This window comes from Cardiocondyla obscurior, linkage group LG09, assembly GCF_019399895.1.
Source record: "Cardiocondyla obscurior isolate alpha-2009 linkage group LG09, Cobs3.1, whole genome shotgun sequence".
Taxonomy (NCBI): Eukaryota; Metazoa; Arthropoda; class Insecta; order Hymenoptera; family Formicidae; genus Cardiocondyla; species Cardiocondyla obscurior.
The window spans coordinates 4,712,970-4,738,730 of NC_091872.1; the positions used below are offsets into that span (position 1 = coordinate 4,712,970).

The window sequence follows — 25,761 nt, forward strand, 5'->3', positions numbered from 1 at the left end:
ATTGTACGTGGAGATTACGTGATGTATGTAATTCAAATAATTTATTGGTAGTATTATTTATTTTATTCTTTGACAGAGTAGTGATTGTTTCGCTGACGTTTATATGAGATAGATATATTACGTCTCTCACAAAGTGACGGTAAGAACTTAACATCTTAATTTTTTTTATTTGTAGGCATACGATAGTTCATGCGAAAATATTTAAAAGTTTCGTACGAGCTCTTCATGTGGTCATTGCTCGTATAAAGTTAAAGTACGCCGCTGACGTTTTGCAAACCTGAAAATAATTACACGCAGCGTAACAGGATATTATTTATTAATTTACGTTATTTATTAATTTACAAATTGTCCATTCTAGTAGGCAATATTACCTCGCAAAATCCTTGAAGGGAAAGATCGAATATTTTCGCAGCCGTCAAAGTTGATGGACGGCTTGTTCTGAGCATCACTAGAATTAAATTCTTCACGATTTTTGTCGGCAAATTATACCAACTGATAAAATATGACGATTCTCCCACTTTATCGCTCTTAAATATAAATAAAATTAATCGGTAAGAAATCTTTTTTTTTTTTAATAGGGCTTGTAATAATTTTATTAGCTATTTAACTTCCGTAATGAAATTTATATTAAAAAATATTTTGATTGTACCTCTTCTTTAAGGCGATCACCAATAGCCGATATAATATAAACGTTCACAAATATCGACGTCATTAAAACAAAATACGTTCCCATAGGTAAAACTTGTCCGTCTTCCCATTCCTGAAATAAATTTATATATATGCAGATTCGTAGAGCTGTATCCTATATTTTATTCTAATAATTTTTAATTAATACCTTTAGAACTCCGAATTCTAAAAAGCATATAATAATAGTACATCCGACCATTTCGCATAAAAAAACAATGTTTAATGACTTCTCAATCATCTCCGCGAATCTGTAATGTATTTCATTGCGTAAATAAAACTCATGTAAATTTACGTAAGTTTTTTTTTTCTCTCTTTTTGTCTTAAAGAAAAGAATTTACAGAAACGTTAATATAAAGCTCGAGTAAAGCTCTTTCTCACTTGATAGCTTGCATGTGATTTTCGATTATCTGTCCTAGGCGCTTTTGGATATTATCGGTCCCGACGTTGAAAACTGTGTCCAACTGCCTGCGCACGACTTCAAACAGGCAACAGCTGTGCATCACGCAGGTGGCAATCAAGCTGTAGACGCCGCAGTTCGTCGAGAGGATGATGCTGCTGATCAGAATTTGTGTGACAAAAGTGATCTCGTAGAGCGGCGAGTCTTCGACCACGAAAAAAATATAATTGCTGAGATACGGCAGAGGTATTTGCGTTGTATTATCTTCCTTGACGATTCTGTCCGCTAGCAGCGGCATGATTATGTGATAAGGCAGCGCGCCGCCGTACGATAATCCCAAGTACGTGACGGTGAAAAGCCTGCCAATTTTCGCGCTCTTTGTCATCACCAACCGATCCTCCTCGCACTCGACATTTTTGTATTGCATTTCCATTTGTTGCAGGCAGTATCTAATCCCCTCTCTGTTGATGATCATCGTCCAGAATTTAATAATCGCGAGCAGGCTGAACACCTGGGCGGCTATCACCTTCATGTATTTGGTCAGGTCCTCCGCATCGAAGAAGGTATATATAACGTGGGGGATGAGCAGAAAGCACATCAGAGTGAATATGAAGGTTGTCTGAATGTAATTCTTGATTTTGTCAGACGTGGAGTTGCCTCGATAAAGTGGCCAGATGCCAACGGGCGTTAATAAAGTCTTGGCTACCTTCACTACGTACTCGGTATCGGCTTTGTAATTGTGATTTTTAAATGGCTGAGGATCTTCCGTTGGCATCGCTCTCAGGATTTTTATTTCGTAACTTTTTACACGGAATACAGATACGATATGAATATACGGCTGACGAGACGCGGAAAATGTCTTGTGAGAGTTAACCGCGGACACTTACGTAATTTGTATTTTTTTTTTTTTTTTTGCGATAATGTTCCGCGGACAATTTTCAAGAATCATTATAACTTTTAATAGCGAGAAAAATGCATGCAATTTCTACGGCGACGCATGCGCTGTGATCGCAGTAGCTTTGGACGCTCCGAGTAAGCGCTTCATTTTTCTATATTGTGTAGGTAGAGTTTCTTTTAGAAAATGGCCATTCACGGTACGTGAGTAAATTTGCTTGAGTCGAACGAGATTTTATATATTTTGATTCAAAAAGAATTATATTATTTACCCAGATTTTATATATCGTTGTATTTTTATTCTTTTTAATTTAAATAAGTGATGCAATTTTGTGAGCATGGAATATATCTTATTACGTGACGTATCCAAACAGTGATTCGAGAAGCACTCGACATATCTATTGATAAGATGTCACGTTCTTAATAATCTCTTATACCAAGAATGGTATTGCGAACTGGGCAGATTGTTAAAGTAGTCATAGGAAAGCCGACGGGTAGCATTTGAGAAGATCCAGATGAATCGAAATAGTGAGAGTTTAATACCGAGATTAAAGTAAATGTCGAAATTAACTTGTGCAATTTTTTTAGATAAAATATGGAGAGTGCAAAAAAACACGACGACGATGTTCGTGGCAGAGATCGTTGGCACGTTCATCCTCATGTTTGTCGGTTGTATGGGAACTATCGGTAGTATGGGACCAAACCCACCTCCCCCGTTGCAAACGGCACTCGCCTTCGGCCTGACGGTGAACTTTATAATTATGGTACGTACCGTTGTAAAATATAAATTAATTATTTTATAAGTATTTTCTTTTTACGCTAATTCTTTTCTTTTCTTTTTTTTATTTTATTTTATTTTATCATCGACACTCCTTAGATGGTGGGCCATTTAAGTGGCGCTCATCTTAATCCGGCTATCACCATCGGCGCGGTCCTTCAAGGTTCGAAATCAATTCCAACTGGCGTGATTTACATTCTAGGACAATTCATTGGTGCCACCGCGGGATATGGACTTTTAAAAGTGCTGTATTAGTGTTATCTTATTTGTTGAGTCATACCGAATATATTTGTTGTTAACGATCTATATTTCCGCAGATAGTAACGCCGCTGGAATTATTTAATGATGGGAATATCAACTCGAATGTCGGCGTTTGCATGACAGTTGTTCATCCGGGACTCAATAAAGTACAAGCTGTATTAATCGAGACATTGGTTACGAGTTTTTTACTTTGTGCGGCTTGCGCCACATGGGATCCACGATGCGCTCATCTTTCGGACTCGGTTGCTATTAAATTCGGGCTTATGGTCGCTGTTCTTTCTTTCACGGCGGTAAGATTGTTTAAAAAAATTTTTTTTTTAATTATTAACATTATTATTATTTTTATACAGTTTGTATTCTTCCTATCCATGTTCTTTTTCTATTAAAAAATTCGTGGGAGTTTAATTCTTATTACTTTATTTTAAAAAAATTAATAATTTATTCTTTTATATAGGGGCCTTACACAGGTTGTAGTATGAATCCAGCACGGACGTTTGCGCCAGCACTTTGGAATAACACTTGGCGGGATCACTGGGTAAGTTGAAAGTGAAAGTGTTATATATATTATATGATAATGTAACACAAGTTGTATAATAATGCGAATGAAAATAGAGACGAAATTTATTTATTTCCATAGTATAATTGTTAGATTCTGATTTGTACAATCTGATTATGTTGATCTGTTTTTGATGAATTGTAAAAATTATTATAAAATATGTCTGATATTCTATCTAAGATGCGATAACGTACGCATGAAATCGCGATTGCGGTACACATAACAAGATTATCGTTAACGATATATATCAGTTAAACATTACGCATAAAAGATTATTTTAATTTCAGTAACTGTGTCACAATTCGATATTAAATCATATACAGAATGTCCTAGAATGGCTTTAATGCTTGCAAGAAGAACAAATTAAAAAGAACAAAAGTCCCATATTATTATGCAATAGTTCAAAATTCAAATATTGAATATTAAAAATCGGAGTAATGAGATCCGTAGGAGAAGAACAGGAAATTTAAATAATATTAATTTGGCGTTGTATTGACCAAATTACGAGAAATTTGAAAGCTCTCGAGTGTGTAGAATCTTGGCGCAGACGTAGAAGCGGCGATATATAAACGTGAACAGTGGCCTTCTCTTTGGACTCCTCGTCATGCTTTAGTAGACAATGCTTGGCAGTAATGCACTGACAGTGAGCCATAATATAGTTCGAACGACACGAACGTTCTTTATAGCGTTCAACGCGCTCTTACTTGATTTTGTTATTTAATATTTTGATTATTATCGCAAAACCGTGGTATATATTTCTTCATCTCACATTCAGTTCTTCGAAAACATTATCAGGGGTAAGAAGTCATCTAAGACATTCTGTATAATATTTTACACAAGAGCAAATCACATTTTTGAACAGCATTTAATGTGTGATGTAAAATTGTCGTTTTTTTTTTTCTTTCGTTTATATTTAATTTAATTTTTATTTGAACTCTTACTAATCAATTTTTTTTGTTTAATTAGATCTATTGGGTTGGCCCTATTTTGGGAGCTGTACTTGGAACGTATGTCTATCAATTGCTGTCTATGGTAACACAAAAGGAAGAGATACGCCGTTAATTTAATTGGTAATAATTTAATACGTTATCCAGATAGGATAATTGTATTCATAAATAACATTCAGGTTTGATAATTTATTGGTCATACTGTCCAATTATGAGGATTTAATGTAATACTTAAATATTTAGTAATATTTTACTTGATAATCTATTACATGAACATTTATTACATTCTACGCTTACTTTAGATTATCAACTATTGGTCATGTTTTTCTCAAAGTAATTTGAAGCTATACATAGATGGCAGACGTAATCTTTATAATAATTTTTAATATATTTCTTTCTACTCATCTGTTTAACATTTTTTAATATTAAATTTATTTAAGAATTATAAAACACTGATTGATTATTGTATATAATTTAAATAGTTTAAATTTTTCTAATATTTTTAATATTTATGAAAACGATCTACTTATTTATTTTAATTAGTAGAGAGATATTAATAACATAATTCAAATTAATTTTTTTATTAAAAATACGTATTATATAAGTAAATTATTTGCAATAATGTAATTGGTATTATCGGCTGAAGTCAAAGAAGGTCTGCGCCGTAAAAACTGCGTCACATTTCTATTATGTTCATGAGATATAACAAAATTAATATAAATAAGGATTTTTAGCTCATCTTTTATTTTTAATAGTACATCTATTGTATTCGAAAACATAATTCTTTATATTGCTTAAATATAACATTACAATAATATATTAAAGATTATGAGTCTCAATTTCTCGCGAAATTGTTTATTGTAATTATTACGTTAATTTATAATGTTATTTTTTTTTCCGGTTGGGAGAATGTATTCGACGATGGCGACGATCAGTGCAACGATAAATTAGCACGTGAGAAAATTCGTGCGAACTAAGATGATGTGCGGTTTAAACTGTTGATTCAACGAAAGTAAAGTAGCGCGGCGTTGTGCTCCAAATGCGACTCTTCGGCGGTTCGCACGATAATCTCAACGCATAATTCCGCATGACAGCTCGCAGGATTGCACAATCTCGCTGTAATTTATTCGGCGAGTACGGTGGGACTTGCGCCGGCCGGTGCAGAGGCATCGTAGCCGGCGAAGGTTCATCAACCTTCACCCAGCGACACACTCATGCCAGCTGGGACTTGGTCACGGATGCGATCGATAGCCGGGCGTTTCACCGACGTTTCGAGAAACTCTCGTCCCAGGCTACGTGCACTCGTACGCACACCTGCGTGCACCCCGGGACACGAAAACGCCCATGTCGCTCCCCGGATAGGAAAAAAAAAGCGTGCCTACTTGCAGCATTGTCGTATGACACAAGTGACACGGGGCAGATCATTTCGAACCGGCTGGTCGACTGACCGGTTCTGTCAGCGCCGCGTGACCGGAATTCGAGGGCTTCGAAACTCAAGATTCGCCGGCGTATCCCGAAACCCGGCTGCATCATCATTCTCGACGTGGTCGTCGAGTTCAAGGTCACCACAATATACCGGCGAAGCGACTAAAATTAGTCCAGCGGGCAGGTTACCCGTCCGAGCTCGAAGAAGCACGGCACGATGCCGCGAATGGCAGTTCGTTATTTATGTAGCAAGCTGATGAGGGTGAACCCCGCGGTGCCACGATGGGCGAAAGGAGACAACTTTGCAACGGGGTTCACCCTAGGGAGAGAATATTGCGTCGCGGCGTTCTTTCTTTCCTCGCGGCGGATCGAAGCTGTGCGCGGCGCCCGGTCAGGGTGGGGCAATTTTCATCCCTATTGCGTAATAGACGTTTCTACCTTGCACGGGTGCTATCGCGGCAACGCGATGAAGTATAAACAACAACTCGTTGTCGGGTTTAATATAGACCGACTTTGCACAGAGCGAGTCTTTATTCTGCCACGTTATGTTTGTGTATTCTGGTAAAAGAAAGAGTAAAAAAAAAAGCTTGAGCTACGCTGTCATTATAGCCGTAAAGCTGATTAAATTTACATGCGGATATTAATATCGGAGTTGAGAATTATACGCATAATGTTTTTTATAACCTACGACGAAGTTAGACTCATCTTTACCGTGTAATTTCTACTTTTATCGCTGAGAGTGGAATTAAAATGGAAAGGAACATAATGAAATGCATAATCGATTCGTTTATTTTGCCGAGTTGGAGACAGCGAACATTGCGCACTTTCTATACGTGTATACATATATATATATATAAGTCACTTCGTGCACCTATCGATTAGGTGCCGGCAACTGAACTCGAATATTCTGGAACACGATGAAAACATTCTGACGAAAATATATTTACGTTTTTAGCGAATTGTCGGGCTAATTCGTTAAATATCTCATTGAAAAAACATAATTACTAATTAATAAAATATGTTATTTAGATATTTTTCTAACAAATAAATTATATTTCAGATGGAGTTTATTCGCATACTTGAAACAAATAATATATACTCGATGATGGTATTTGTTATTCGGTGAATATACGAAGTCGTATCGCTACTTTGAGACCACTCGCAACCGCAAAAGAATACGAGACCACATAAAAGCCGCATACGATATCAGCCGTTTTAAACTCACGAACGAGCGAAGCGTTAAATAAGAATTTTTAACTAGACTGGAAGGTTTAAAATCTACGTCGCTAAGTCACAAAACGTTTTCTACTGTAAGTGCATCCCTTTTTAATGTAATTACTTTCTCGAGACTGAAAATAATAGTCCTCTCGATTTTTCTAACTGCAGTTTTATTTATTTCAGCAAACTGTGGAGGAACGGAGGAAAAGATCGGCGAGGGAGACGTGCTCCAATTATAAATCTGCTCGTTAGCGACGTTCGCCGAACTGTAGGCCACTTTCGTGTGCAACAAGATCGCCTGGTCGAGATCAGCAAAAAGAGAGACGTCGTTGAGAAAGTTCCCACAGATCGTCACGCACGTTCCCGCTTAAACGCAATATAGTTGGCGACCGTTCTACCTTCGCATTTCATTACGCCGCTCTGAATGACACCTGAATGTAACGAGGCATCGCGCGGTACATTGTGCATATTTCTATGAAGTATACAAGTAGTTTCGTTCACCCTTCCGGCGAGCCTAATCCGCCGGCGGTTGTTAACGGCCAACAAAAAGACGATCTCGCGGGGAGAGATAAGTATCTGGCGTACGCGCACGACCCTCGTAGATCTTTGTGAATAAAATTGCATTAATTGCGACTACTTTTAAAAAGGAGCTGCGCCCGTGGATACCGCGCGGGCCAGGCTAACGAGCGATATCAAAAAAGAAATCGATAGAGCGGTACGTGATACACCGAAAGAGGAACGAACGTAATGTTATGCAACCCAGTTGTAACGACGCTATATATTATTCTACGTTGCCCGGCGGTCGCGTACACGAATCCGTTGCATCTCTGACGCGCTGATTCATCCAGCGTCTGTACTTCTCTCCTTCTTTCCCGCTTCGCGATTACGATTACGTCTCCAGGCGAAGATCATCTTCGCGACCCATATCTAAATACGAACCGGCGTTACGTTACGCAACGGTGTTTGCGTCTCCGATTGTCGCCGGGCAATCTCGCGCCCGCATCGGAATTGCTCGCTATCACGTCCATACATCACGCGTGGACCAATCCGGTCCCCCGTGTGTTTGCAAACACACACGTTTGCAAACAGACGCACGCCGCGCGGCTACGGCCGCGCCTCCGAATCTCACAAAAATAGCTTTCGCTCTCCTCGAGAGCTGATAAAAAGGAGAAAAACTACGCCGGAGACCGACCACAAGGTCACATCGAGCTGCCTGCGCAGTACGGATATCCCACCACAAGTGCCTTCTGACCGAAGTAACTGCGTTTCAACGTTTCGGCGTCGCGCACGCACGCAATTTCGCAATATTGGATCATGGCGTGTAGCGTCCCTCTACCCTTTCCCCTGCGTTCCCCCTCATATAGATTAGCATTCGTTCGCAAAATATTCTCGAAAACAATCGTATAATTTGCACACAATGATGCGAACGTATGTGTTGATAACGGAATTTTCATTATCGCACGTTAGAGTATAAGTTTCATCCGCATTCAGGATATCTTTCGACCAACGCAATTTAATTATCCCGCGAGCGAGTATGATTATTTCTTCCGGAGTAACGATTCGAATGGAGAACGAGGCGAGCCAAGGCTGTTCTAGAACGGACCTACGACGTAGACCCTCCGCCCAGAATTCTATTACGCAATAGGTTCCAACGAGGATGTTTTTCTGTCGCAGGTTCCTCATTTCAAATACGAGGCCCGAGACCGGCGCGCACACAGCTGCACGAAAACGAGGAGGCTACGCCACGTTATACAAACGTTATTATATCACATGCCGGTTGACCGTGCTAATGGCAGCGGGGGTGAGCGGGGAAAGAGCGGCGGCACTCCTGTGTAGGTCGGGTGTTATGGTGGGGTCCTCCCTCCACCGGCTGAGCTCAGCGAACGTGCCAGAAATCCCGTCGACCCTGCCGGCCGGGACTCGATCAATAACTCGACATACGCTGATTTTTCGGTCAGAACGTTGAAAAAACGCATCGACCAACTCGTCAATCGACAGATCTCGCGATGACGAGACTGATGATCCTGGTCCCGGGCTGCACCGATTCCGGCTTAGGCCTGAAACAACCGGTCGCAGGGAATTGCGCATTATATGACGCGGAGAAGCGAGGACGCGGCCGGAGATCTCGAAGCTTCTTCAGCGCTGCGGCGACGCGGCACACGGCTATATAAAGCAGCCGGCCGGCCAGCCGCGGCGCATTCGTAAACAAATCCTGGTTCAGTTCGGACGCTGCGAACACCCGAAGACCCCTTCACCCTTCATCATCAGTGTAACACACTTCGGCTTCTTACTTCGTCGAGACCGCCGGCACAGGAAAATGTAGGCGAGCGGGCACTAGGTGCGGAGCGCGACAGTTTACCGTAGGTATTTCCCAGTCTCTGGGATTATTTTTCTTTTTACATTTCGTTGCGCGAAACTCTAATACAACTGTTTGATTTACTTAGATTTAATTAAAACTGTGGTCCGCTTGACGGTACAAACATTTTGAAGCTTTCTCTTTTTTTTCCTTGTTAAAAGGAAAGAAAGAAGATTGCTCCAAAGTTCTTGTATCGTCAAATCGACTAATTAGACAGAGTGAAATTGTTATTATATTAATTTTCCTGGTGAAAGTGATGAAAATGACTGAGGCCACAGTCGACTCGGTCATCTTTATTACTTTGGAACGAGAATTTAAACGAAGAAAATAATTTAATCGCGGTAGTTATGAATAATTTTAATTGACGCAGGTGGAAGGCGGTGATATTAAGGTGGAAAAACTTTTACGACTCTTTGGTGTTTTTTTTAATTTTATTTTTCTAAAAGTCGATCATAAAATAAAAGTTGTACATTCGTATAAATAATTTGCTTAACATATTGTTAAAGTTACCGGGTTAGTTACTCTGATAACGATTAAAAATCTCAAAGCGAGCAAAATAATCTCACACAATTCTCGGATGTTATCGTAATAATAATAAGTAATAAAATATATTTGTATTACGTACTAAAAAAAAATTCTTTGTGAAATAAATATTAGAGAAACGTCGACATCGGGCACCGCGCGCGATTTTATCATTCTACACGATTGCCTTGGTATATTTAGAATTGAGAAAGTAAAAGGCTGAGGTGAAGTCGGAATGAAAGTTTCGGACAATGAGTACTTTAGTCGGTGGTCGTGGTTGTAGTAGTAGCAGCAGCGGTTGTTTCGACGGGAACCGGCCTGGCAGCTGGTACTCCCGTTCGAACAACGTCGATGACTCTTTCCGTGCCAGCCGGCGTCACGTTCTGAAAGCAGAAAGAGGCGCCCCGAGCACGTTAAGCGAATTATGAAGAGCTATGTATTTGTGTTTTTTCTAGTGCACCCTACGGGGTCGGTGCTTGAACAATCCGTACGCGACGATAACAGCCGTGATTAGAATTTGAAAGTCCCTCACGCTTCGAACGAATATGAGAGGAGCACTGCGATATCTAGGTAAGCCAACAAGGTGTTCAAACACGATAATATATTATACGTTAAGCTAGGATTACGTTTACGCACGGCGAAATAATGAAATTAAAAACGATCGAAAACGTGACAATTCTTCAGCTATTTTTGATATTTGATAACTAACGATTAAAAAAAATTACGAAAAAAAAAAGAAATTATTATAACTCTTTTATCAATGCTGATAAATCGATTGATATTGATCGCTATTGACAAAATGATAAGTTACACAATAAGTTAAAATTGTACGTTTAATGAGGAACACTCGACTGTCGGTTAAGTGTCATCGATTTTAGAATTTGATTTTTGAAACTCACCAAAAATGCAATTGTCTTGAAATTGAAGAAAATTAAAGAGCTCAAGTAGCAAAATGTGAACGCTATCGTGTCGCGTCAGTTTCCTTCCTCGCTTTTGCATGATGTCGCCGAGTTTCAGGAAGATTAAAATCGACGGACGCTAATATAACGATACCGCGAATGTGCCTCGTTCGCGTTCTAAGACGTGAAATTGCGTACGTTAACGAGCCGTATTCTGTTTTGTAGTTTAGAGCAGACTCGTAGTCTTTGATCCAAAACCGTCGGCACCATCTGCCTCCTCTAGTACTGCAGACTGAGGCGCAGCATTGGGAACGTCGGGATCGAAAAGCAAAAGTCAAATATGTAACGTAAGCCGCAACAGATTTAACAAAGGCGAGAGAGGAGGAGAAAGAGCGAGGCAAGGGGGAGAGAAAGAGGAGCTCCGTTCGTTCGCGGTTGACTCCGCGAATGAGGAGGCCGAGCGGATGTTAACGCTTATTACCTCTGCTCTGTCGAGCGTACCTTTTTGGGTGCCGTGATAGTTAGTACACCATCCGAGGAGAGAGTCGAGGTGATGTTGGCGAGGTCGTGAGTCGGCGGCAGGACGTATCTGCGTACGAAGTGTCTGCTGATGTAGCCGTGCTCGTCCTGCTTCTCCTCGTGCTTGGCCTCGACAACGACGTGGTTGTCAACCGTCTTCACCGAGATCTCGTCCGGTGAGAATTGTTGCACGTCCAGTATCACCTGCGGATCAGACAAGGCAGCCCCGTGGGAGGGGGCTCGCCGTTAAGCTCGCTCAGGATCCTCTCTCGTCCATCAACGAGGACAGAAGTCTCGCATCCTTCCGTGAACGATTGTAAACAGCCGTCATGCATCCGTAAAGCGAAAGTTAAGTATCGATCACTCCTGAAGGAGCTCACTCCGAAAGTTATGGTCGATTTTTGAGCAATAAGGCCCCTCTGCCGGCCCTTTCCCTGTACCGCGCGGATTAGTGTTTTATTTTTATTTTCTATTTTTCGTGTTTCGTTCTTGCTCTGGCTAAGTTAAATTATCCGCTCAAAAGAGGATCTCGAACGCTACCGTGCACATTCTAGCGCATATATTAAATCGCATCTAAAAACACCGTACGCGTTAAGCGCGCTATTTTACGCACAATAATTCTGGCTTCTCGCCTGGAGCAACGCCTTGCTCGAGCCTCACGTTCGTTTAAATTTCCGCTTTCAGCGAGTCACCACTGATTAGGCACGACTGTTGAAGTTTCCGTAAGAAGCAACGAAAATGACAATTCGGCTAACGTTCTAGATCCTATTTCGACAGTCGAACAAGCGAATTCGCAAAAAGTACTGGGTTTTTTTCTCTCGTTTTGATTTTCTCATATGTAATTTTCCACGTTACTTTATCGCGCATTATGGTACAAAAGGAAACCGGAACGATGTAGTTGTCGGGCGCACCTACTTGTGTGAAGTTGTTCTTTTTTATTTTTTTTCTGACGATCAAGAAATCGAGCATACATACAAGTAGGTGATTTTTCTTTCTTTATAGCGAGTGCACGGTTGTTCAGGGAGCGATCGATCGCGATTGCGGTCCCTCTGCGGCCGGCGGCTCGCTTCGAGACGAAATAAAGAAAAATATCACAATCACAAAAATCTAAAAAAAAAAAAAACAAAAAAAAAATTAATTAAAAATATAAAGGGAGTAAGAGACGATGAATAATATTCTGATGAGGAAGCTTTAACAATCGACGATAGCGAGGCGGCAAACGGGCTCGAGTCTCTTCAGGTGATCCTGAAGGATCCTGCGTGATCCTGGAGCTCGGCAAACGTGAACGCGAAGAGATTAGCGGAGGATAATTGGCTGTGTAATTTCGAAATAGTACCAAAAAAAAAAAAGAGTAGAAGAGAGAAGGAGAAAGAGTTCGCGGAGCGACCGCTCCGCGAACGGTCGACTCGAGTGCTGCGCGCAGAGCGACATATTTTGTACAAATAAAGAGAAAACGAGTTCCGTATAAGAAGTAAAAGATAAAAAAAAATTAAAAAAAAAGGAGCACAAAAGTCATTTTGTACGATTCTATTATTGCGGGTATTCAAAAAGAAGCATTTATTTTTGTATAGAGATTATAAAACAGGAGGGGGAATCGGGGCCCGTGGGTCCTCGCGTAGGCGACGCACCCTGCAAGTTAAAGGGTGCGTCGAATGCTCGGTAGGGACGACCACGAGACTCTGTTCTTCCGCTCGAACAAGACTGATTAAGCGCGACGCGAGATACGTCCACTCTTTCGGTTGAATATTTTATTCCGTGGCTGCTGCGCGCGATTTCTCGCGTGCGACTTTTTGAGCGAAAAACATCTCTTAAGACGTTAATGAACAAGCGGTCAATTCGGATTTGCGGCAGACCGACCGTGAACCCGATTGTGGGAGGAAAAAAATATCGCGGAAAGAGAAGATAAAGTGGATATAAGATAGTAAAAACGAAAACACATACACACACATATACACTGAATAAAAATTAAAGAAAGGGGGAGGTAAAACGAGAACTGTGGTAAAACTGTGATTTCATAGAGATTCCGAAAACCGGCGTGACTAACCGGAGATCGTACAGCGCGATCGTCCCTTTTTGATACGCGTACTTTTCGTAGAGCGTTTCCGGCAAACGAGAAGGATAAGTGACCCCTTTAGACTGAAATGACACCGTGACTATTGCTACACAATCCAGATCACAATTCAAATAGGCGATTAGGTGAACTGTAAGAGAAACTAGACTCTTTTCGGCACAAAATAAAATCATGTAAAAGGGGACAGATAAACGTCGTGGATGCTTTTCTAACGAGCGTCAGATTATTCGCATTTTTTGCGGGAGAAAAAAAAACAAACAGAAAGAAACGATAAAGAATACAGAAGCAATTTAATTCACGAAAGAGAAGAACAGAAGGAAAAGTCGTTTCTCCATCCGATTTACTTTCACCCTCCCTCGTATGGAGGAAGGGGAGAGTGCATAAAACCGCCGTTTTTTTATCCCCCCCTTCCGAGAAGCAGTCTCGAAAACTCGTTTCACCATCCCGATCCGTCGAAAATCGAGTTGCCGCCCTCCCGATCGACTTCGCGATCGCGCGGTCATGAGAGCGTGATTAACTGCGCGTTATGATGCACAGCGTTATGCATGCATAACGATAAAGATAGCGGCAGCCGTAGCAGATGTAGTCATCAGATTTTCGGGCCTTCTGGTGTTCCGGATCTTTTTCGTTCGTTGCTTTCAGCCACCCTTACCGCGCGTTGAGTTCCACGCGTCCCTCACCTTTTGTTTCACCCCTTTTCTGCCCGGGGTTTCTTTTCCTTTTTAACGGCCCGCGCGGCTGATTTTTTTTTATTTCCCTTCCGAAAGTAACGTTCGAATAGAGTCTCTATTTCGGGTCTCTTTTTTTCCGTTAACGCCTTTTCTCCCCGTCCCCTCTCCCACCCTCCCCTTTCCACTCCTTTCCCTTCACCCTATTTTATTTTTCTTCTTACGAATGCGCCCTTTCATCCTTCCCTTTTCACGTCACATCCGTCACCTTTGACTATTTTATGCGACTTTTTTACACTTCGAAATCTAATTGCTATTTGTAACTTTTTTTTCTATCGCTAGAAGATAATGTAAAAGAAAGTATCTTCCCCTGTACACTTACTGAATATTGTATTTTTTTTTTCTTTTGTAGAATATCGCTCGACGCTCTTTGTATTTGACGCAAAGCTGATTTTGCGCCCGATATGAATTTCGCTCGAGTAACTAATACCAAATAAGTAAAGAACCGCTAAAGAGTTTAAGTCGTGTCTTAGCCTAAGTTAATGTTACGCGTAATCGAACACATTCCGTTCGCTGTTGCATCGTCGAACTTTCTTGAAAAAAAAAAAAAACTTGACTAAGGTTACAAATGTAGATGCGAATTTAGCACCGTCAGGTGAATCTCGTTACATCCGCGGCCAGAACGCGCGAATATAATTTGATGCACCTCTGACGTGTGAACTCGTGAGTAGACATTTTTAAGCAAGTTGCACATTTGTATTTTGACATAAATAACGCTGCAAAAAAAAAAAAAAAAAAGAAAAATTAAGAAAATTGCTTTATACCGTGATTAAGTTGCACACAGTTGATTCGCACAGTGAATCAAGTATATTTTGTTTCCTACTGTAACACCGGACTTTCGAGTAAGATAATGATTGAGTATAACGCTACCGACCGCAATTTGCAAAATTATGAATCTTAAGCGTGTCGCGGCGCGTTCTCACGTCGAATAAATACGTATCTGCAACTTGTGTGCATAAAACTTGAAGCTATTAAGCTACTAATCGTAAAAACTATGTATACTAACCGATATTACTGTCGAGTTATTAAGTTACCTTAGATAAGAGTGATAGCTGAAGCGTGATAACCGAACGATCTTGAGATCTATAAAGATAACCGAGGTAAACGAGCCAGCTGTATACCCGCGAGCCACCTTAAATCGTAGTTCGCAAGTGAAGTGCGCCTCGACCTCGTCGAGTAGGGTAGGCAACGATAGCGGGACCTCGCGGACGTTTTATCCAGTGCAAAAACCGAATGAGAGATTTCATCGAGTGCTTAATTGCGTGTATAATTAATGGAGTAGAAACATCCTCCGTCAGCATTTAAACTTTTTCGGGAGAAGTTGCGGGAGTAGCTCTAGTATAAGGAGATACAAAACACTTTTAATTCGTTCGCGATACTCTCGGATGCGACCGACCAGGCATTCGGTTGATTCACAACTTTGTCTACTGTACGTTTAGGGTAAAACTGCGGCGTAAGATAATCGGTACTTTTAAAGAGAAGAGACACGGAGAAGGGGGGACGAGTAGTGTAAGACTTCCATGCGAACGCCGAAGGCGACGTCACGGCGTTCGATTCCTAATATTCAACCCCTGTCGTACGTTTAGGATAACTTGCGGCGTAAGATAATCGGTACAATCCGCAGCGCGTGTTAATCCTAAGCATCAATCGCGTGCATATCATCCCGAATCGCGAGCCTCACGTAGACTTCTTTCGACTTCTTCGCGAGTTGTTGCGTTCTTAAAGCCGTATCTCTGATCGCTCTACATCGGATACGCAAACGACCGACGGATATAATGTTCCTGTAATCTGAGAAAATTGAGAAAACTGTCCAGCCAGCTTGACAGTTCCGCGGCGTTGTAACGACAAAAATACGCGAAACTTCCCCTCACCCTTCCCTTCCTCTTGAAAATAGCAAGTTGCATCACGCTCGCATTCGGGACATTTCGTGATAATTTTAACGCGCGTTGCTACTTGTTTACACATCCCTTGCCGCATCGCGAAGTCAAACCGTACAAGCGCACATTTAACAAAAAAATATTATCGTCTAATTTGCTCGATTTAACGCCGTTTGGAGATTATGCGGTAGATGAGAGTATTTCTTTGAGGCACTAGAGACGCTGCGTCTAGAAACGGTTTACAAAATTTTATAAGCAGTTTAATGTGAACTGCACCGTTCTGGGGTGAAATCAGGGGTGAGATTTGAATTGCGGATCGAGAAGTGATATCAGTCTTATCGTCCATTTACGTTATCGATTATTATTATTGATTGAAACCGATTATTACGGAATTAGGGAACACTAAGACCTTCCCGGAGCTTCTAAGTTCGAAATAATTTCCGGTCAATTCCTATCTTTCGCAGGACCCTGCCATCTCTTTTCCAGGATCCTGCGAAAGATGGAATTGTACCGTTACGTAGCAGTACTTTCCGCCCTATAATATATCTTAAGTAAGCTTTTAACACTTTCCCGACGAAAGCTCCATTATTAACAGCTCAAAGAAAGATTTGACCAAGATCAACTTAACGTTTCGCGAATTAAGGATACAAAGTAGGGTATGCGATTATATAGTTTGCAAAATAAAATTAATTTTAACTGAAAGATACGTCGAACTCGTCTGACCGCAAGACTTGCGCGTAATTAGATTAAACTGAAACATATTGAACGCGCCTTAAAGAAAATAATTATTGATAATGAAAGTAATTGAAGTTGATGGCAAGCGAAGTACTGGCATAAACAGAATTTAAGAATCTATCTCGAAAAGATGAATCGTTTGGTGGCGAAGTAGCAAAAGCCACTTTACAGTGTAACGTCACGTAACATGAACGAGTACAATCACAAAAAAAAAAAAAATCATGAATTTTTCATATTCTGCCGTTCTATCCGTCGATGTAATAAATTGAATAGATTTTCAATGCTATCTTTTTAACGAAAGGGAACAAACAACAGGCATAGGGACACTTAAAAACACTAAATATCAAAGAGCACAAAAATAAGCAATTTTTGTTTAATCTAAGTACCAAATATTTTTAAAAAGTACATAAATTTACGATTTTTATACTTTATAAAAAAGATTTAAATATGAACAATGTTTGAACTATAATTAAATTATTTCTTGGTAAAATTACTTAAAAAACTGTATTCCATTGATCGTAAATAAATTAAAATTGTAAGAAAATATAAAGTCTTCCAACACATCAATGTTCTGTTACAGACGACATGTAACAAAGTCGTAGAAATTTGCAAGAAAAAAAAAAAGAAAAAGAAAAACAATGTAAAAAAAGACAATTCGCAAATTTACTTCGAACTGATTGTTTTGCGTAGTGTTTCATAGCAGTTTATTATTGTGCAAACTGGATTAAAAAACATTTATTATCAAACTAAACACCTACCTGGAAGTTATCATTTTCTAACTGGATTGTGCTGCTTCCAGTCGAATTTTGACGCGTCACGTTTCCCCACGGCCGATAGTACCTGCTCCCAAAAGCTGGTCGCAAGGGTCGATCGATCCCGAGGCCAGATAGGCTCGAGATCAGGTCATCTCGGTTGAGACCGGTTCCGAAGTGCTGGTCCAAAAGTCGCGAGATGGGCCGATCAAATTCGTCCCACCAGTTGCGGAAAACAAGCGGCACAATCGACATCTGCGGATAGATAAATTTTCATCAAGCAGAATAAAAAAAAAAATAAAAAAAAAAATAAAAAAAAACCCTTCCAAAAAAAAGAGGAGAGAGAAAAGAAAATTTTTCGGAGAAGAGGAGTGGTTTAAAAATCCGAAATAAAAGTGAAAGAACCCTATAAAATAATAACTACAGACATACTCGTTAAGTCTAAGTTTTAAGCTAGGCTGCGCGAAAGCGATAACCCTCGTTGATAATACTGATCGTTAGTTTTCTTGTTAGGTTATTAATCGGACAGTATTTAAGGATTATTGTTAAGCGTACAATTAATCCCACGGAAATATTCTCGAATTAATATATACGAGCACATACAGGCATTATATGTACGATCTTAGCGTAAAAGAAAAAAAAATAACGAAAAAGAAAAAAAATTACCACCGCGATTTTATAATAACGACTGAAGCACGTCGCAGTTACAAAAGATTTATCGAAGTCCAAGTCATCCATTCCGGGGTGGATGAGTTTTGAGATAAGCAAAGTTCACGTAAACATAATTAAGGCCACAATAAGCGAGTCCCAATCCTCCCGACTCGTCATATGTTACTAATTAATATAAGCTACGGTTAATCGATAGATTTTAGGGGACCGTAAGAGCGCGTTGATTGAACCCGTTACAATTCACACGATGGTGTACAGATTAATTGCCCTCCCCTCGTTAAATCTAACACACGTATGCGTAAAATTCTTCCACCTTTACTTGAATTCTACATTTTGACAAATCTCTGTATAGAAAAAAAGAAAAAGGATCTTAAACGCGTCTTGCATTATAAATTGTATTACAAACTCAGACTTTCAGATTTTTAATATTGCACGATTTGCGAACTCGACTTTCCTCGTGTGACGGTAGGGAGATTAGAACAGTGCACAAATTCAAGGATAAAATTTCTGTAATTAAATTCCCGACTAATTCCTGCTAATTTAGCAATTAATTAACGCGAAACGGTGCGAACGCGAGGTAAATATTGAACGTAGACAGATTCTCGGCGGAGAATCCAATGGGAAAGTCACCCCGCGACCACGTTTGTTCTTAGCTAAACCGATCACATTATAATCCGTTTAATTTTCTTCCTTCATATTGGAAGGTGGTAGATTGTAAACCGGAATTTGCGAGAGATACTCAAAAAGATACAAATATTCAATAAAATTTAGGGTAGTTAAGTAAGTCGCATGTGGCAACGCGGAACCGTACGAAGCTAGTCCGTTCGTGTAAGACCACTCAGTTTTTTTTTTTTTTTTTTTTTGAAGCCCAGTCTTGTCAGAAATTGAACATTGACCAATTAAAACGATGGGACAACGATCTATGAGAGCACGCGAAATAACATAGATTAGACCCACGCGCCCTCCGCAATTGTTAAAACCTTGTATCTCACACGCGTCTGAAATACGCGAATCGAATGCAATACCGGGACGATTAAAGAACCACTAAGTCGCTGACGACTCGCGATAAAATTCCTCGTTTCTTCCATAATTAAGGCTTACGCGTTTTCAACGACCGCTCACGACCGGTACTTGGGTGGCTGGGCGCGAGGAGACATAAGGACCGCTAGTTTAAGATTATTTCGCACAAAAACGTACTGATCAGGCAACGCAGGATAATAGCTTAGAGTCACGCGTCCTGCGCAACTACTAAAGCCCTTGTACCTCACACGCGTCGGAAACGCGTGATTAATCGAACGTAATATCGAGTAGCGACCCGTACAAGCAATTCCGTCGCAATAAAGAGAGAAAGAGAGAGAAAGAGAAAGAAAAAAAAAAATATAAGGAAACTCTTCGCTCTCCGCTTTCTTCGTAAATTAGAGACACGCGTTTTCAACGACTGCTCGCGATGGTACTTGGGTGGCTGGGGTGCGAAGACATAAGGACCGTTTAGTGCTTAAGATTACTTCGCACAAAACTTATGGGTAAGCTTTGACATTCTGATCTATAACACAATAAAGAAATAAAATAAAAATAAATAAAAAAGAAAAGCCCGAGACAAATAGCGCGTAAGGTATTATTAAAATACTTTTAAGTAATTTTAAATAATTATCGGTAAATCGCGGTCTCCTTAAAGGAGGCGATAAAACGTTGTGTCACCTTTAACGTAAGAAACGTACCGGGGAACGTACCCCGGGTTGACAGAGTACAATCGCGGAAAATAAAAAAAAAAACGAACACACACACACAAAGGTATCGGGAAACGTGTCACCGTATCACCGTACTTTATATGGAACGTGAAGATCCGATAGATCACACGGGAATCGCCAGACTTCGATATCGCCGACTTCTGACTCGGCGCGAACCGCGGATCTATCTTAAATAGCCGCGATGAAGAGGAGGCGTACAATGTCACGTGACGTTGCACTGACTGTTCTATCCAAGAATACATCGACTTTGAAATGCAAAGACTTTGGTGGCGATCGGCGCCGCCGTTCTTTGCCGCGGCGGCATTTCAGGCAATCTTGCCTCTTTCCGAAACTGCGATCGGAATTCTCGCTGGTTCGTCATCCACGCGATCACCGCGAGGAGATAGCCGGTCTTGCGATCCGAATTTGGGTCTGATTACAAGGAAACTACTCTGGACAGTTGCGTAAAAAGAAAAAAAAAAAAGAAAAAGATACGAATTTAATATTATTATCGCGACGCGACGCGACGCTACATCTGTTCGCGATATAACGAATTGAAAAACTGATTGTAGTTTGCATCCAAACGTAGCTTAAACCAAACGTTTCTCTGAAGCTTCTTTTGCTTCGACCGCATTAGGCTGAGCAAACCACCAAAAATAGAAGAAATAGAAGCGGCGACTTTTCGATCAGTCGCGACGAACTGCTTAATTATCGATTTATTAAAAAATCGTAGCAAATGCCAAGAACGTACTTCAATTGCCGCGAATTAAAGTTCGCATTTTCAGGCGTAGATGAAACCTTGATTTCACGAGAAGGAATATCAAACCGAGAGTTGAGAAGTTTTCGTAACGTGGAGAGTGCTAAGAGCGTCTTCTTAACGTGGGCTACCGCCTACACGCGTCTTATTTTAGGATATTGGATTATACGCATTTTACGTAGAATACGTTTCCTTCGATTTGCTTCTTTCTCGTTAAGTATATGTATAATATGGAAAGTTACGATTAACGCCGGTGTCAGCTTTGACCGACACATCCCTTTCGAATTTAATTATTTGCCAGTCAATAACCCGCGCGAGCACGATTTTCTCCGCGCATGAGAGACAGGTCAGATAGCTCCATCAATTTTTGCGTATGTCGCTTTGCGCGAGGTTAATTTTTAAGCTACATTTGATAAAGAGAAATTCAATGAATTCCATATCTACGTTTATAATAATTCCATTATGAGAAAAAGTCGTCATCTATAAAAATAAAAAATTAAAAAAAAAATGACGTTTACGTCACCAAAAAAAAAAAAAAGAACATAAAGCTTAGGTATATGTGTACTACTATGTTTAATGCTAAGAGTAATACTTCGCGAGACGAGATACGTTACTTCGCGAATTTTGTCGAGTAAGCAGCAAATAGTAATGAAGTCTTGAAATAGCTCCCGAATCACGTTTTGTCTAAAAATACTTGTCACCGACGGTGAACATTGAGCAACAGTCGTATTACCGCAGAATGAATAAATTTCGATCGAGTCAAAAACATAGGGAATAATTCTGTGACGTTTCAAGCTGAACCGAGAGCTCATACGCTTTCGATCGATAGCTATTATTAAAAGACACCCCGTCGGTGAACGGCAAAAAATAGTTTTAGATTTTTAATTCTGATTTTCACCGACAGCGAAATTACGATCGATTAAATACATACCTGGGAAAGAATGAGCTAGGCAGATTCTTAAATTCGGAATCACACCTGCGACAAATGTACCGAAGACGCGAGTAATTTTAACGTTAAGTGTAATCGTTAGATCTTTGGATGAATCATACTATGTGGCATTATAGTAGTAACAATAAGATATACGATAAGGTAATTAAGTTACTTTATGTCCGTCAACCGCGCATCTAGCGCGTTGCATCTTACCATCACGGATCAATCATAATTAATCGATAATTCCGAGCTGGAGTCTTATATCTTAAGAAAATTCTTCTCGTCGTTTTCACCTTCAACACCGAGATATCGTGAAGCATTCCGTGTGTTTATGTGTCGTACTTTAAATTAATAAACTTCAAAAATGACTTAATATTCTGATTGTCTCTAGGAATAAAAAAAAGGCTATATGTCTCATTGATCTTATCTTAAAAAAAGGATATAGAAATTCAATTCTCGGGTTATTATAACGGCAATTGGTTTTTTCACTTAACTCACTGCAAGAATAATTGTCAGTTATTCAAGAAATTAATTTCAATGTTTCGTGAATGGTATATTATCAATGATTAATTTCGTTTGTCTTGAAAATTTTTTATATATGTGAAACAAAAGTTTTATTAAGAATTAGTAAGATTGTAAGTTAATGGTAAAATCTATAATGATAAGCACGCACATACGTATCACGTTGTGAGAAAAAAAATTTAAAAAAAAAATAAAAAATGGCACATACGCGAAGCGGGCACTTTGTAGTGTCTAGTACTGGATAAAACGGCCATGATCATTCGCGCGTCCCGTAGAGAATATTATGATGTAACACATATGTATACTTGTAAGCATATGTAAGCATACGTAAGAATCTTTACGATGAATGTGACTTAGTAATCACCTGTTAGGCTGATACTTGTAACTCGATGGGCTATTGATGTTACTATACTCGTCTCTTTTTCGGTTTATAACATGCATAAATGTAACTACTGTTCTTAGATGCAACAACGTTATGTCAAGGCAATGATAGATTGAAAAAACGAATGCGCATTTCCTGCATTAACAAAAGGAATAAAAATAAAAATAAAATAAAATACAAATAAACCGAAAATTTGTAATTTACATAACTGAGATTATATATATATACGATCTGTTAATAACAAAAATGTTTGAAATTCTATCTCGATACGGCTTACACTTTATACCTGGTTTTAATTTAATTCTGTATTTAATGCAGCGAATAGAAATAGGCCCCACGCCATTTCTTGGCTGAAAGGAACAATAAAGTGACATCTGACAGACACCAATGCGAGTATTTTCCTTATGATTAAGGTGCACCAGTCCTTCCAAGTAACTGTTAAAACTTAATGATATAAAATTGCACGAGAAATTCAGTTTTGAGTATATGAAATCAGAGATTATTTAAATGCAATATTCTGATTTATTTGTTTCTTTCGGATGTTCAATTTAATGACCAGCATGCGAAAATGTAGCGAAGACCTTCATTCGAAGTAACATAATCGTCGCAGCCGCATATACAAAGGTATTTTTCTTAATATTATACGTATCTTACTAATATGTTTAAAATAAGAATACAGCGAGTGTGATTAAAGAAAATGGGAGTTACATATAAATAATGAAGATGCTGATGGCATGCGAAACGGCAGATTACATATATATCTCCTTAAAAAACGACTCGGGAAGACACGTCGTCGCTCTATCTTTAAATACATAAATACTATACATGTCTTTGTGATAATTGCAACGTAAATATTACATAACGAGATACAGAATGAAACGAGACGCACTTTTCAAGATAATTACGGTATTTGCATCTCGGTATGTTGCTGCAGCTTCTCGACATCTTGCAAAGTGGATATACCCTGTTCCTGTAAAGCATACAATACAATTTGTAAAGAAAAAGAAATTCGTCAGCATACTTCGAGTTACGGATTTAAATATTTGAACATTTTTTTTTCCACTTGCAAATTATAACGTTAAGTTGTAGATTTAACAGACAATACGGTACAGAATTTTGAATTAATTGAAGCGGTCGAAATTAAACTTTTTTTTTTTTAATTAACAAATTGATTTCTTACATTATATTCTTTCCACTTCTCGTAGTTGTGCCGCATATAGCCCACTATTTCCGGCATGTCGATAAACACTGCAAAATAAATGGCACGAATAATAAAATTTGAATATTAATATTTAATGAGGATTTAACGATAATAAGGAGAACAAACCATCCCAAGCTTCGATCATGTCGTTAATTATATAATCGACGAAACCGATTTGTGATTTCGGTATCGAGCATGTCATTCTGTCGAACATTGGCATTACGACTGGCATTTTCAACTTTTTCTCTTCATCAGTCTAAAAAAAAAAAAGTTATCAACACATATTTACGTGCAAAAGTAATGAATTAATTTCAAAATTAATAATTTTAGTTAATAATTATCGAACCGTTTACCTGATTAAAGTATTCCTCCGCGATTCGCCTCGCCCATTCAACGCAACACTTCAATGGTCGCGTTGGATTAGATACGTCTGCGCATTTGATCATCATTCTTTTAACCAGTATTACATTATCCGGTTGTAGAACTACAGACATATCGAGAGAACCAGAATAAGTCTGCAAAAAATTTTTCCAAAAGTTAGACTTTTATTTATTATTTTCCGCGCATTTTGACATAAATTTAAATCGTACGCAGAATTCAATTAAGAACGCACGTTCTCGTATTACACGTTTCAAGTAAAATTAAATTTTAAGTACTTGTGAAATAATTTTAAGCCGAAAGTAATATAAAATATTCGGTACCTCTTGACCATCACCGATTCTTGCGCTACAAACATTCATGAACTTCGCCAGGTGCTCAAAGTGCTTCGTCATTTCGGTCGCCAGAATCATGTCAATGACATTTTGTCGTAACAGCTTGTACGCATCTCGCTCCAGATTCTAAATCAGGCGTTCAATCCAATATTATACTTTCAGATTATTCCACACGCCTGCCTTTAGATCAATGATATAAGAATGTATAAGAAGAAACTTACCTTAAAAATATTAACACTGTCGTCTGACAGTGATAGTTTAAACGTTAAGGCTGCGTGATGTGATTCGAGAACTGACAAATCGTTATAGAGTATTGCCAAACGGCTGTTAGCATTGCAAAGAAATTGGCTGGAAGAGAATTTGGTTTCGAGATTATAGACATATTTCATCTCACGTCAATATATTAAATAATATTTGTTCGAAGCTACAGAAAAATAATTTAAATTTAATATTTTATATAATTGTCCAGAAAACGTTTAATAATTTTTTTTTCGAATAATTTATATAGATAGAAATTTAAATTATATTTATTGTGTAAATATTTAAGCACGTCCATTAAGAAATTATATTTATTAAAAAAAAAAAAGCAATCTGCTTTACCTGGACCGTCCGGGATGATCAATATCGTGCGCAGCGGCGGCTATTAAAGCAGCAACCTCATCTAAAGGCTCTAAAATTTCTTTAAGCCTCTTCGATTGCATAAATCTCGCAGTGGCTTGCATAACGTCTGCCGCGTGCGTCGAGTTGTGATAGCTATTTTCCGCGTTGTAATTGTGCTCGATAATGGCCAACCAGTTTTGCAACGTCTTTTCATCGCAATGTAACGTAGCGGGCACTTGGTACAAATTCATAATCGTTAATCCCAGAAAAACGAGTGGTCTGCAAATTAAAACGCAATTGAGCACAGCATGTCTTTACGCAGAAAAAAATATAGACATTATGAATGCTGATTAATAATTAATAATTATTTCCAGATTAATAATTGCATGTTCGCGACTTCGTACGACCCACCTTCCCTCTGTGAGCACTTCGAGCTTGAATATCTCGAAGTCCCAGTCGAGACTGTTGTCGAGTATTTCCGCGATTTCTTGTGGACCCATAAAATTTTTCACCTGCACACGTGAGTTAGTCGGATTCGTGATAGCTTTAATAGCAGACAATCTCACGGAATCCGATGATGACCTTCTGGATTCCCACGCTGTACGTGGAGACTGTCAAATAATTGGAAAAAAAATTC

The 25,761-nt window shown here is 39.3% G+C and overlaps 4 protein-coding genes across 12 annotated transcripts in view; 1 reads left to right on the forward strand and 3 right to left on the reverse strand.

Moving 5' to 3' along the window:
* Positions 1-30: 30 nt before the first annotated feature.
* LOC139105501 (odorant receptor 43a-like) lies at positions 31-1,960 on the reverse strand. Its single transcript, XM_070661643.1, has 5 exons — positions 1,066-1,960; positions 836-935; positions 650-760; positions 372-527; positions 31-277 (listed from the first exon to the last, which is right to left on the reverse strand). The coding sequence occupies exons 1-5, from the start codon at positions 1,857-1,859 to the stop codon at positions 224-226; spliced, it is 1,215 nt and encodes a 404-aa protein (XP_070517744.1). The 5' UTR covers positions 1,860-1,960; the 3' UTR covers positions 31-223.
* Positions 1,224-21,322, forward strand: LOC139105502 (aquaporin AQPAe.a). Of its 5 annotated transcripts, none has more exons than XM_070661649.1 (11): positions 1,224-1,330; positions 1,527-1,647; positions 2,567-2,742; positions 2,856-2,999; positions 3,074-3,307; positions 3,472-3,552; positions 4,540-4,643; positions 7,006-7,255; positions 7,347-9,523; positions 10,497-10,611; positions 11,166-21,322. In XM_070661649.1, exons 3-7 carry the CDS (start codon positions 2,602-2,604, stop codon positions 4,633-4,635), a joined length of 696 nt encoding a protein of 231 aa, XP_070517750.1. In that variant the 5' UTR covers positions 1,224-1,330; positions 1,527-1,647; positions 2,567-2,601; the 3' UTR covers positions 4,636-4,643; positions 7,006-7,255; positions 7,347-9,523; positions 10,497-10,611; positions 11,166-21,322. The 5 variants fall into 5 exon arrangements, with proteins under 5 accessions (XP_070517750.1, XP_070517748.1, XP_070517747.1 ...); XM_070661646.1 differs by lacking the exons at positions 1,224-1,330; positions 1,527-1,647 and adding an exon at positions 2,229-2,506 and having other exon boundaries at positions 7,347-7,618; positions 8,838-9,523; XM_070661647.1 differs by lacking the exons at positions 1,224-1,330; positions 1,527-1,647 and adding an exon at positions 2,123-2,178.
* LOC139105506 (protein lethal(2)essential for life) lies at positions 9,932-17,877 on the reverse strand. Its single transcript, XM_070661653.1, has 3 exons — positions 17,629-17,877; positions 11,442-11,663; positions 9,932-10,424 (listed from the first exon to the last, which is right to left on the reverse strand). Exons 1-3 carry the CDS (start codon positions 17,875-17,877, stop codon positions 10,302-10,304), a joined length of 594 nt encoding a protein of 197 aa, XP_070517754.1. The 3' UTR covers positions 9,932-10,301.
* Positions 21,323-23,340: 2,018 nt separating the features above from the next.
* Positions 23,341-25,761, reverse strand: part of Pde8 (phosphodiesterase 8) — a 35,936-nt gene continuing 33,515 nt past the window's right edge. For all 5 annotated transcript variants that reach the window (XM_070661640.1, XM_070661638.1, XM_070661637.1 and 2 more), the window contains 8 exons: positions 25,536-25,735; positions 25,125-25,403; positions 24,746-24,872; positions 24,513-24,650; positions 24,165-24,326; positions 23,938-24,067; positions 23,791-23,858; positions 23,341-23,580 (listed from right to left, as the gene is read on the reverse strand). In XM_070661640.1, the coding sequence (XP_070517741.1) occupies positions 23,512-23,580; positions 23,791-23,858; positions 23,938-24,067; positions 24,165-24,326; positions 24,513-24,650; positions 24,746-24,872; positions 25,125-25,403; positions 25,536-25,735 (1,173 nt within the window). In that variant the 3' untranslated portion in view covers positions 23,341-23,511. The remainder of the gene's footprint in view (positions 23,581-23,790; positions 23,859-23,937; positions 24,068-24,164; positions 24,327-24,512; positions 24,651-24,745; positions 24,873-25,124; positions 25,404-25,535; positions 25,736-25,761) is intronic.